This window comes from Glycine max, chromosome 1 (genome assembly GCF_000004515.6).
Source record: "Glycine max cultivar Williams 82 chromosome 1, Glycine_max_v4.0, whole genome shotgun sequence".
NCBI classification, from domain to species: Eukaryota; Viridiplantae; Streptophyta; class Magnoliopsida; order Fabales; family Fabaceae; genus Glycine; species Glycine max.
The window spans coordinates 56,955,447-56,967,915 of NC_016088.4; the positions used below are offsets into that span (position 1 = coordinate 56,955,447).

Genomic DNA, 12,469 nt, shown 5'->3' on the forward strand with positions numbered 1-12,469 from the left:
AGAGTAGGAAAAAAAAGATTCATCTTAATACGTCTTGCTTGTTATCTTTTTTTTTTCTTTTTTGAGGAATTGTCATCCCTTTTTGTAATATATGAAAATGTAATTTTTTTAAAATGAGTAAAAAGTTAAATGTACATTAATTTATATAATTTTATAAATCTAATTTTATCTTTTTGAAAAAAATACTAACAATTGCTTTAAGTTTTTTTAATTATAAAAAATTAAATTTTTATAAAAAATTTAAGTCATTATTTTATTATTAATATTTTCAATACAAACAAACAGTGACAAAGTTATTTAGTTATAAAAAAAGGTGACGCAGTTATTTATGACTATGGTATATTGAAGATTCTTCTTTTCTTGTAGAATACGATTCTGTTTTTTTTTATTTTTATTTTTAAATTTCCATTATTATTAATTTAAATCTCATTAAAAACTTTAAAACACTGTTTAAACTGCAATTTTTTTCCATAAAATCCTTTTAAATGTCTATTTTAATGCCAAACACAAATAAAATGAAAAAGGTTGAACTATCTATATTTGATAAAAATCATACGAAATTTATCACGGAAAATCTTATGGATAATAATATAAATAAATGTTTTTGGTATTATTCTTATATGATATGAATTTGTGGTGTCACCTTATCCTAAAAAAAGAGAAAAAAAAAAAAGAGAGAAAGAAATGAAAGGATAGTAGTTGTGGTGCTTAATGCATGTTTTGCAAGTTGCAAGCGAAGGCGAAAGGGAAATAGAGATGAACGCATGCAGGTGACGTGGCATCTCCAAACTCACTTTTGATTTTCACTTACCCAAACCCCCACACAACACAAATTCCTTAGTCTCGATTCCACGCTTCTCTCCTTCCTTCAACGTCGCTTTCCACTGTGGCCACCGGTAACCTCTCTCTTCTCCGCTCGGAATCTCTATTTCTCTCTTATTCTTATTTTTGGTTGAATTTCCCCCAACGCTCTCTTTCTCTGATCGCCTTCTTTCTTCAATGTGTGAAAATTTATTTGTATTTTGATAATACCTTTTTTTGTTAACCGTGAACTGCAGCTAGGTTTCATCTTGTTAAGATCCATGTGATGTTGTAAATGGCGTATAATAATAATGTTCCGATTTAGGTGAAGATAGCGTCTTCGTTTTATTGTTAGCGGAATAATGATAGTGTGTGTATGTGCACACACTATCTAGGGTTTGGTTTCAGGCTCCTCAACCTGAAAGTGAAACTATCCTCTAAAAAACTCTTAAACATTGGCCTTTTCTAATCCTCTTGTTGTTTTGAGCTCCCATTTCTATATGCGATTATGGATTATTTTAGTCAAGCTTCTCAACAAACACCTGTAGGAGAAGAAAATAAGGGGGGGTGAACAAATCAAACTTTTCTCACAAGTTGAAATCAACTTATTCATCTGAACTTCTTCGGAAACTCTCTCATCTAATTTTCCCAAAGTTGAAGTGTATAACTTGATTATAAGTTATTGGAGAAATTTGATTTCACCTCCCTATTTCTTCTTTTATAAGTGTTTGTCGAGAAGTTTATCCTAAATTAGGAATACCACTATTTTTGCACACTGAATTTTATGATTTTACATGGTCTGTAGTGTAGAGTAATGTGATATGCTCAGGTTATTGGTGTGATGCATCAATTTATGGATAGGTCTTTTTGTAACATAGCTGTCAATTTTTGTTCACACCAAAAAAATCCTATAGAGATAACTTCTCTGCTATGAAAAATTCATTATTCATTGTTTCCAGGGTGAACTTTTCAAGTTTGTGGACACGCTTTAATGTACAGAAGCAGCAATATTGTGGCCAGGGTTTTTGATCGTCAAATTTGCACTCCTGCTCCTGGCACTAGTGTAATTTCTTCTTACCACCAATTATATTTAAGATTTTTATTCTTTCTGGGGATTCTTACATGCGTGATGTTCTTTAACCTCTTTTTAGTTTATTATCTTATTTGGTGCGACACTTTATTTTTAAATGCTGAGGTGTAGAAACATGAATTGTTATTTCTAGTTTTTTTGGGGGGAGGGGAGAGGGGGTGGTAACAAAAAATTGCACAATGATTGGGTCGTAGGAATTGTGAATATCCTGGGTGAACTTTCATGAACATGAGTGAGGGAAGATAAATAAGGTTTTGCTTTGTCAAGTATAACCTGATGTTTTAAATATTGAAACTTGAAATGCAGAAGATATATATGATGTGCCATTTTGGAAAATTTGCTTTTACTTTATCAGATGGACAAACTAACTTCCGTGGGAAATTTTTAAATATGTTGTCTTGTTCCTCTGTTGAAGGAACCTGAATTGAATTTAATTTTTGCAGGTGTAATTTAATTCTTGCAGGTTCATCATGCTCGGCGATTCTATGAAAATTTGGTACCAAGTCACACAGTATATGAGGTCGAGTGCCCAGACCATTCATTTCGTAAATTCACTGATGATGGTCAATACCTTATAAGTTTCAGCAGAAATCATCAGGAGTTGATTGTTTATAGGCCTAGATGGCTTTCTTTTTCATGCAAGGATGAAGATTGTGATAAACATGATTTGCCATCAAGAGCAAAGAGATTTGACAGTTTTTTCTCCCAATTATATTGTGTACCACTTGCTTCTTGCAATGAACTTATATGTAAGGATTTCTTTCTTTACATGGAGAGTAATCAATTTGGACTGTTCGCTACTTCAACGGCCCAAATTCATGATGCTCCTGCTGTTGGAGGAGCTGTCCATGGTGTTCCTTCAATTGAGAAAATAACTTTCCACCTCTTAAGGTGCTTATTCATCTTTCTATATATTTGGTTTTTTGTTTTGTTTTTTGGTCTTCAAAATAACCAGGCAAATCATACTCTGTTCACTCTAGATTTATGTATTTTTCCCCATTTCTCACCTATTAATTACTAAATTAGACTGGAAGATGGAGAGATCTTGGACAAGAAGGTCTTCAGTAATGACTTCGTTAATTTAACCCATAATATGGGGGTCTTCTTGTATGATGACCTATTGGCAATTGTATCACTTCGCTATCAAACTATACACATTCTTCAAATTAGAGACTCTGGGAACCTTGTTGATGTACGTGCTATTGGGGAATTCTGCCGTGAAGATGATGAGCTTTTTCTCAATTCAAATGCTCAGGTCAGTAAGCTTTTGGTATTGACTTTATTGTAATGTGTTTTCTTGGGCATATCATTACATATATTGTTGTGGTTTTTTGAGAAAAAGATCTAACATTTTTTTTCTAATTAAATATTCTTCTAAGATCTTGTGTCAGCTTAGTTGGTGGAACTGGGACATGCAACAAGGATGCATGGGTTCAAACTTCATAATTCACTCCACCCCTTTTCCCATTGGGGCTTCCCCTGGGGTTTGTCTCAATAGTGGGTCCTCCCTTTAACTAAAAAAAAAATCTATTAGGGATGTTTTTACAATTCTAGGGCAAGCCTTGGTGCGACAGTAAGGTTGCTGCCTTGTGAACAACCTCTCTACTTGTAGGGTTAAGTATGTGTACATTTACCCTCCCTAGATTCCAGTAGGAGAGAGCCTTGTGGACTGGGTCATCCTGAATGCTTTTACAATTCATTTTGAGAAAAATGATTACACACTGACAATGTAAAAAGTTTTACACCATCATCCAATCACAATCCACTGTGTATGGTAAGTTTGTTGACTTTTATGATAATTACTTTAAAAGTCATATTAATGGCGAATTACAATTGGACGACAATGTAAAAGTGTTTTACATTGGCTGTGCATGACCATTAAACTCATTCATTTTTTAAAATCACTGGGATGCACCTTGGGAATGCTTTTCAATTCTGTTTCAGTGGTTCACGCCAATAATTTTGTGATCATCTTTGATTGTCACTACTTCCCAATTATCCTTTATCATTTATGAAGCAATCCAAGCTCAATATTGATAATTCTGATAGTTTTGTGGCATATTTAAAGCACTAAACTCACAAAAATAAAGGCCAGTCACCAACCATTCTGACAGGGCATGGCATTTTCTGACAAAAATAAACAGCTTCAATTGCCTGGGAACCACATTGAAAATCACATGCATCAAGGCCAGCCTAATCTGGGGAATTCTTTTTTAAGTGGTATAAAGCAGCGATTACTTTCATTCATATTCCAGGGACTATGGAATGAAGAAAGAGATGATACCTTGGTTGGTCTTCTAAATTAACTTATTGTTGCACAATATTTTCTTTCCATATTTTATATGGCTCTTCTATGCTGAACGTGTACAGTTCTTGTATCATCTTGGAAGGTTATAGCCTTATAGTGACATAGCTTATTTCACAATCCTGGTTGCTTTTTCCTTTTTTATCTCTCTTTTATGCTGAAAACTTTAGTTTCTTTCCTTCTGTTCTTCACAGCAAATTATTTTAACATTTTGTGTCTTATATGCTGTAACTACCCATAGACATTATTTCTTGCTGTACATCTATATTTCTGTGTCTTCACAGGCTTGTATATGTGTGGGAAATGGGAATGCACTGGGTTTGCTGTCCAAAACAGTCATTTTTGCACACATACTTTTGTAATAATTTAAAAGAAATTACAATGAAGGAATTATTGGTAAAAATATCTCCAATTTAAGAATGATTAACCACACAACCAGTTAATCATGTTCAAAGAGTGGTTACTGAATAATAACCTATTGACTTAATTAACCTCTTGTATGCTTAATGATTCCTGAACTAGAAACATTTTTACTATTCCTTATCTGTAATTTCCCCTTGTTTGCATTTCCACATATCCCGTCAATGTTAGGAAATTGTCAAGCATGAGTACTTATATGGAAAAGGAAATATTCTAAAATCTGAAATGGCAGGCCTATAGTTTGCAGCAATGCGTTTTGCAATGACAAAAGAAAGGGTTCTTGGTGTATGAGGGTGTAGTCAAGCATATATGTAGCTTGTTAAATGCTTACCCTTACCATTTTCCTAATTACTGTTTTGGAAATTTTGCTGTCTTGATTGTCTGTGATTCTAAGTTGTGGGTGTACAAGATTTTTGGCTGTTATGTATATATGACTTGAGCTCTGTATCTTTCCAATTCTTTTTTTTTAGTATGTGAAAATTAATTGTTTTAATGATTTTCCCTCATCTGCCAGAGGATCCAAAGGCTCAGGAAGAAATTTTACTTCCACTTTCAAGATTATGTTGATTTAATTATCTGGAAGGTAGGGGCTTTGACACTTTTTTTATGCATCCTAAATGACTGTCACAGCTTTATCATCTCAAGAACATTTCACTAATTGTTTTATCCTTCTTTATGTTTTTCTCCTATGAATAAAATAACAAGGAACGTAACAAGTTACATCTATTCAACTCATGGGCAGGTGCAATTTTTGGACCGACACCATTTGTTAATCAAGTTTGGTAGTGTAGATGGAGGGGTGAGTTCTCTGTGTGTCTTTTCTTTTTAACTCTTTTTATTCTCATTGTACCATTCACAGCCCCTAAGTGAAAAATTAAAATTACTTACAAGAACCTGAGGAGTAGACTAAAGCCCAAATATAAAATAAAAAATGGTATAGCATTGTTGTTTCCTTTAGCTTGAGTATGTGGCAGTCCTCCTTGAAGTAGAGTCCTAGCTTCTTTGTAGGAGACTCTTCACTATACAGAGAGCCTTGGTTGAAACCAGGGTCATCTTGTTGAAACATCTAGTGTCAAGGATTAATGCTAAACCTTGAAGTTGATAACTAAAATGGTAATTTTCTTTTAACTCCCCCCTCAGTGCTTAAATCTATTGCTGAAATTTATTTTAGTTATCAGACTGGGGCTATAAGGATTGAAATTCTTGATCACTAGGTGATGGAGATCTCATGCAGTCTTACCATGTTAAGTACTAACGCCTAAAGTCTCACGGTTGTTAAGTACTAACTTTTAAAGTCTTACAATTGTTAAGTGGGCCCATGGATATTTTTGATTTCTTGCAATTTGGTCCAACTAGTAAAAACGGGGCAGGCCTCATGTTTAGGTCTTTATCTGATTAGACTTCCAGAAAATTTCAACCTGGAGACTTGAGTGTAATCAATATGTCTCTATTGAAGTAATATCGCAAATGTGTTAATATTTCATGCTTTCAAGCCTCAGGTGTCCCGAAATGCTGATCACCACCCAGCTTTTGTTGCTGTATATAACATGGATACAACTGAAATTGTATCATTTTATCAGGTAAATGTTTTTCATCATGCTTTATTTTCTTGGGTTTTCTGTGTTAGTAGTGTCTTTCTGTTTTTTGACTCATTTTTACATCTTATCAGAATTCAGCAGACGAGCTTTATCTGTTGTTTGAGCAGTTCTGTGACCACTTCCATGCAACATCAAGGAATTCAATGTATATGAATTTCATATCTTCTCATTCAAATAATATCCACGCACTGGAACAGCTACGGAGCATAAAAGATAAGGCAAGCAGCTCTGCACAGGTGTGTTGTTGGTTGTATCCTTCTAATCGCACGCCCTCTTTGTCTCTCCCTTCCTAGATAAAAGAAAAAACAAAAGATAATGTACGTGATGTGCTAATGTGTTCTGTATATAAATTTTGTTTGTTGTTTGGCAGTTTGTGAAGAAGATGCTTGCCTCTTTGCCCTTCAGCTGTCAGTCACAGAGTCCTTCTCCTTACTTTGACCAATCTCTTTTCCGGTTTGATGATAAGGTTTACTATTGATGTTTGTTTGCTTATCTAGTTTCCATGCAGTGACCAGAGTTTTTTTTATTATTAAATTTTATATATTTTGGACAAAGTTGGGGATATACTGGTGAAAATGGAATTCCAGCTGTTGGATAAGCATTAATAAATAAGTTAGCTGGAATGGGTAATCAAATTTGGGTCCTTCCTTTGGGGACAGGTCATTACATCAGTTTGACTTATTACCTAAGGCCTGTCTTTTTATCCTGTTGGGAGGGTATCATGTCGATCTGAATGCCCATTTTGTGACTTTTAGATATCTGGAAAGAAATTTGAAGCTGAGTTTCTTTTGGTGGTGGTGGTGGTGGCAACCTTTCCTTTCCAACACTGATATTAACAACTGGCATATGAGAAAGGATATAGTAATTGGAATATAGATTCTAGAGGCTGATTACTGGTAGAGATTCCAATTTTATTGAAAAAGAGGCGAGAATTTTACATTGAATTACTTTGGGAAGAAAGATTTTCTATGGTTATTCATGTACAAAAAAAGGGATTGGAATGAGTGGAGGGGAGGAGATTTGACATGTTTGCTGATGCCCCATGTACAAAGCGGTTGTCTTGTATACATACATTAAACATACGCGCACATGCACAAACATCTGCAATATTTACTAAATAATGAATGAAAGTTCTCAGTCGTTTAATTTACTTTTGTCTCTCCTTTACTATCCACATAAGATTTATGATTTTTCACTTTAGTACTTATTAATTCTTCCCCGTCATTTCAGCTGATTTCTGCAACTGATCGACATAGGCAATCAACTGACCATCCAATCAAGTTCATTTTAAGGAGGTATCCGTATTCTCTCAAATTTAAGATCAAACCAGGTGCGCTTTTTCTCTTGTTCAAGCCTATTGTTTTCTAAATAAACATCAAAATGACAAGGTTCCTTCACTTTCGAGAGTAAAATGAGGGATGTGGTAACTTTTTACGAGAAAAATCAACAACTTTGATCTTGCTTTTTTGACATGGACTTAACAGAATTTATTTCCTGCTTCGAAATTTATTATTTAGGTCCTGAAGCTGGCAGTATGGATGGTCGTGCAAAAAAGATCTCTTCGTTTCTTTTTCATCCAATTTTGCCCCTTGCTCTCTCCGTTCAACAGACTTTGTTCTTGCAGCCTTCAGTTGTAAATATTCACTTTCGGAGATGAGCGTAGATTTATAGATTACAAAAAAATGAGATTAGATTTACTTGTCTTCCACTGAATCAAGAGGATTTATTTTCAGTCGGTACTTGCAAGCCAAAATGTATCTCGATCAGATTCTAATGATTGCTGTGACAATCGACTCTCTTTTAAATTTTGGTCATTTTATTTTATTTAAAAATTTTAAACTAATTACCGAAAAATTTATCATTTTAAATATATTGGAAAAGTATTATATGCAACAGTGGGTTGGTTGTGCACAGCATTCTGAGATTTCTTTTATCACATGTTTTAAGCATTTTACAATCAAATTCGTTGGAATTCCCTTGGGTAATAATCCGCTAGTTTAATTTTTCGCGTTACACGATTTAACTCTTACATTGCCTTGATAAGAAATTTTAATATGAAATGTCTAATAGTCAGTCAATTTTTTTTTCACAAATATTAAATGCACAATTCTGATTTAATTATTTGTCTTTTGGTGTATGCAATATAACAAAGTATGAATTTTATATATATTCTCATTTACTTGTAGTATAAGATATTACTGAGTAGAATTACTTATAAGATTAATTGATGATATCATTGAACATTTTTTTTTTTTACGGATTAAAAAAAATCCCCAAAAGATTTAAGTCACATCATGTATGTAACTTTAGCCTAGAGTAGGTGACTGATTACAATTTTAGAAACTTCTTTTGAATTTCATTAATTTGAGGAACTAAAGCAACACAAATCATAATTTTAGGGATTAAATTTAACGTGAATGTTTTGCCGAATTAACATTTGACCTTGAATACATTCATGATTCAATAAACCAGTACAGTTAACCTACTGGTTGAGATACTATGCATAAGGTTTAAGCTCAAGCCTGATACGATTATTGTAAAAGGAAATATATATATATATATATGATGCAACAAGGACATTTACAATTTAAAAGTTACTGCAAACAATATATGATATATTCTATTGCTAGGCGAATATATTACATCATAATCTTGGAGCTAAAGTAAAGGACAATGAATTGCGAATTCTAATATATTGCTCCACTTGGGCATCAACTCCTACTACTAAATAGGCCTAAGTTCAAAATTTAGTGTTGGAATTGAATTTTTCTTCTTCTCATTTTCAGGTGACTAGCACAGGTGTAGGAGCTCCTGAAATTCTGAGGTAAGACTGATTTGTTTGTGCATGGGAATATGTTGTAACTGAACCCAAGGATTTATTAGAATTGCATATTTGATTGAATCCTGACCACTTCATTTGCATGAAGCTGCTCTTCCTCCACGGACCCACGTGCATTTTCTTTTCCTTCATTGATTTCTTTGCAGCATTGCACATAACTCGAACAATGGCAGTTAAGTATTCCGGTTTTCCAATATAAAATTCTGGCAAACAGGACTCTAGATTCTGGTAATTTTCACTTGCTTTTGCAATCTGAAACTGCTCCTTCAATTCCAATTCCACCAGAAAATGAATCTTCTTCATTGTTGATGTGTTTGCAATCACCTCAATATACTCGTGACAGCCTAAAATACAAAAGCAGCAAGCGGAAGATATAATATACTATGAAATTAGACTTTCTCATACTACAACATTATTAAATGAGTTTAAATTTTATCTGTAAAATTACATGGTAAAATCATACTGTTATCTAATTGTTAATATAAATAAATGTGTGTGCACCGCACCTCCTGGAAACTTTTTTGTGGTTTCCCATTTTGAAATGCAAAGGTTGGTACTGAATCCTGTTCGGCAGAGCCCATCAACCACTCGTCTTCTCAAACAGGTGGTGCAATCCCAAGAGTTAGCCTTCAAACAGCTGCAAAAATCCGAAGCTTTCACCTCTTTTATGATTCGACCAACCTCTCGTCTCAATTTTGATCCACTTAAATGGTATCGCTCTAAAATTTCCTTAACACAGATAAAAATAAAATTGGTTACCAGAACATTAGACCAAAAATCCTTTTATTTTTCAAGATATTGTAATTATAACATCTATTTATACATCATCCTAATTAATTCCTATACTTAAGAGATGAGAGTAAAGTCTAGATGATTGCATGTGAAAACTTGTTTCGTAAAGAAAAATTCATTTCGATAGTTGTTATTGGACAAATATATTCTGAATCTTTTTATGTGGTTGAATTCCCCCCGCCCCCTTTTTGTTTTAATTATAGTTTGGATTTTAAAACAATGTATACAAAAGCACGTTGATCACATGTTGATTTGATCTAGTAAACAAATGTTTCAAAAAGCCAAAGGTAGAATAAAAATATCTATAACACGTGGTATAGATTATTTTTAGGAAAATAATCACATAGCTTTTAAAAAATCATTCATAAAATTGGTAACAATGCTCTCGACACGTAATATGATTTTAAGGGAGGTTGCGTGAATCACCACACTTAACATGTGGTGCAACTTTATTAAATTATCACTGATCACTACTAGAAAATAATATCTATTCTACCAAATAACTTTTGGTAAATACTATTCTAGCTACCAATTAATTAACACTAATACAAGGATATATAGAAATCAAGACCAATCTTCTAAAAAATTTAAAAACTTTTAAGCTAAAATCAGACCAATAAAAGAAATTAATGAAATCTATATATAGAGCTAGTCAGAATAATGAACTAATATCTGGACTGATGATGCAGATTGAAAACAAATCCATACGTGTATCCTTAAATTAATCAATCTTGTGTTAATGAGAAGAAATTAGCTAGGTATATAATTTGTTTTACACAACATTTTTGTCATATATATATGAAGAGAGATTTATTTACTTTAAGAATAATTTTTTTTACGATTAATATTTTTTTAATCATTCATTTTTTTGAAATCCAATTATTATAATGGATCATTAATCTTAATTAATCATTAGATTAATTCTTGTAAAATTAGTCTTGGAATAACTTAATTCTTCCTTGTAATGGCTATTTGGTTATATTTCAATCAAACAAGATTTAAAGTACGTATATACCTGAAGCAGTGCGATCTGAGATTTCCAATACAAAGTTCTCTCGGGTGAGTCATCGAAGTCGGTGTTGTTTTCCCACGATATGTTCTCCACAGACACAGAGGGATGATGATGCATATGCAGCTCTGATTCATTGGAATTGGAAAAATAATATTGTTCATCCATGAACATAAACACTCTTTCTTCCAGGCTCTCCATATTTATAAATACTCACCAGAGATTAATTAATTAATTGCCCCTCCAGGAAGGACAAATTAATTAAGCAAAGATTTTATTAATTAACGAAAGAAAACTCCGAAAGTTTGTGGAAGAAGAGATAACAAAATATATGCTCTTCTTACAACAAAATGAACATCTCATGGACGTATATATAGGGATAGGGATAGGCTAGGGTTTGACATGCTAGTTGTGGCGTATGGTGTGGATCATCAAATAATATTGGACATGCATGACGTTAGCTAGGTTACTGTTACGACTTGCTATATATATTTCTTATTAATGCATTATTTCCTATCATGATTTCTTAGACTAATTCCAGCGAATGAAGAGCTAGATTATCCACATGTTAGGAAATCGTCTCTTTAAATATATATTTTTTGAATGGTATATATTTTTTTTCAAAAGCACAATAAATATTTTTGTCAATATATTTAAAAGATTTAATGATTTGTCAATTATTGTACCAGACTTTAATTTGTTGGTGTTAAGTTTGTATTTAATTTAGAGGAAAAAATGCATGACAGTTGAAATAGAAGTTTGTTAAATTAATATAATTAAGGCGCTCTTACTATTGTTATTATTAGCCAAAAATAAGCATATATAATTTCATTCCCCAACTAAACTAGTTTAGTGATTCTCAGTTGTTTTCTGCTATAAACTACTGTATTCTATTTTCTTGCTTTGTTTACCTCTAAAATCGCTAAAAGTATTTAATTAGCTAAGAAAATAATATCCATCTATATGATTGTCAAGTGGTGGCTTTTATTGAGGGCGAAATGTATCAATATCAAGCTACCACAATTTAACGTGTGGTGTAGCTATAGCTATAGCTATAGCCTATAGGAAGTCATAATCAACCACCCATGATAAGAAAATATCTGCTCTACACTTCTGCCAATCTGAACTTCAAGGAGAAGGGGGAAAAAAAACCACTCTTCTATTTCGAAACTCCAAAATCAGGTTAACATAACAATTTGTTTTGTATTTTCTTCTATTTTCCTCATTTCAAGAAAATAAAAAACAAAATTCTCAGGCAACCAATTAATATATATACCTACCACTTGTCTTGACTGCAGTGGTAAACTTGGTAGGATAGTGTTATTAGACATGAAGCTCAATCTTTAGAGGAACTCAACAAGCAAGCAGCTAAAAGTAAAATGCTATCCTTCATAATTATGAGAGCACTAAACAAATATTTTTCAGTTTCATAAACGCATTGACAGGAGAGGCATGCACTTGGATGAGTAATAGCGTAAACACAGTGCAGTACTGCACAATGTTTAATCGGGTCCAATGCAAAGTAATTTGTTTTTATAAATTGTAAGCTAATTTCATAAACTATACTAGAAAACTTATTAAAATAAGCTAAAAATCATAAACCGTTTTTATAAAT

The 12,469-nt window shown here is 32.9% G+C and overlaps 2 protein-coding genes across 7 annotated transcripts; one reads left to right on the forward strand and one right to left on the reverse strand.

The window, feature by feature from the left end:
* Positions 1–541: 541 nt before the first annotated feature.
* LOC100790158 (light-mediated development protein DET1) lies at positions 542–8,109 on the forward strand. Of its 6 annotated transcripts, none has more exons than XM_006573781.4 (12): positions 543–896; positions 1,761–1,864; positions 2,355–2,782; positions 2,918–3,146; positions 4,006–4,179; positions 5,131–5,199; positions 5,359–5,415; positions 6,110–6,196; positions 6,286–6,450; positions 6,585–6,680; positions 7,445–7,544; positions 7,732–8,109. In XM_006573781.4, the coding sequence occupies exons 2-12, from the start codon at positions 1,793–1,795 to the stop codon at positions 7,869–7,871; spliced, it is 1,617 nt and encodes a 538-aa protein (XP_006573844.1). In that variant the 5' UTR covers positions 543–896; positions 1,761–1,792; the 3' UTR covers positions 7,872–8,109. The 6 variants fall into 6 exon arrangements, with proteins under 6 accessions (XP_014632799.1, XP_006573844.1, XP_006573846.1 ...); XM_006573783.4 differs by having other exon boundaries at positions 546–896; positions 4,036–4,179; XM_003517496.5 differs by having other exon boundaries at positions 551–896; positions 6,116–6,196.
* A 639-nt stretch (positions 8,110–8,748) lies between these two features.
* LOC100791546 (uncharacterized) lies at positions 8,749–11,205 on the reverse strand. Its single transcript, XM_003517498.4, has 3 exons — positions 10,861–11,205; positions 9,560–9,782; positions 8,749–9,397 (listed from the first exon to the last, which is right to left on the reverse strand). Exons 1-3 carry the CDS (start codon positions 11,053–11,055, stop codon positions 8,997–8,999), a joined length of 819 nt encoding a protein of 272 aa, XP_003517546.1. The 5' UTR covers positions 11,056–11,205; the 3' UTR covers positions 8,749–8,996.
* Positions 11,206–12,469: the final 1,264 nt, after the last annotated feature.

Excerpts from the sequence above, each read along its gene's own strand:
- LOC100790158 (XM_006573781.4), top strand. The coding sequence starts at position 1,793 with ATGTACAGAAGCAGCAATATTGTGGCCAGGGTTTTTGATCGTCAAATT. Across the intron at positions 3,147-4,005 it reads TTCTCAATTCAAATGCTCAG|GGCATGGCATTTTCTGACAA; the intron begins GTCAGTAAGCTT and ends CCATTCTGACAG. Across the intron at positions 5,416-6,109 it reads TTGGTAGTGTAGATGGAGGG|CCTCAGGTGTCCCGAAATGC; the intron begins GTGAGTTCTCTG and ends CATGCTTTCAAG.
- LOC100791546 (XM_003517498.4), bottom strand. The coding sequence starts at position 11,055 with ATGGAGAGCCTGGAAGAAAGAGTGTTTATGTTCATGGATGAACAATAT. Across the intron at positions 9,783-10,860 it reads CTCAGATCGCACTGCTTCAG|GAAATTTTAGAGCGATACCA; the intron begins GTATATACGTAC and ends ATCTGTGTTAAG. Across the intron at positions 9,398-9,559 it reads CACAAAAAAGTTTCCAGGAG|GCTGTCACGAGTATATTGAG; the intron begins GTGCGGTGCACA and ends TTTGTATTTTAG.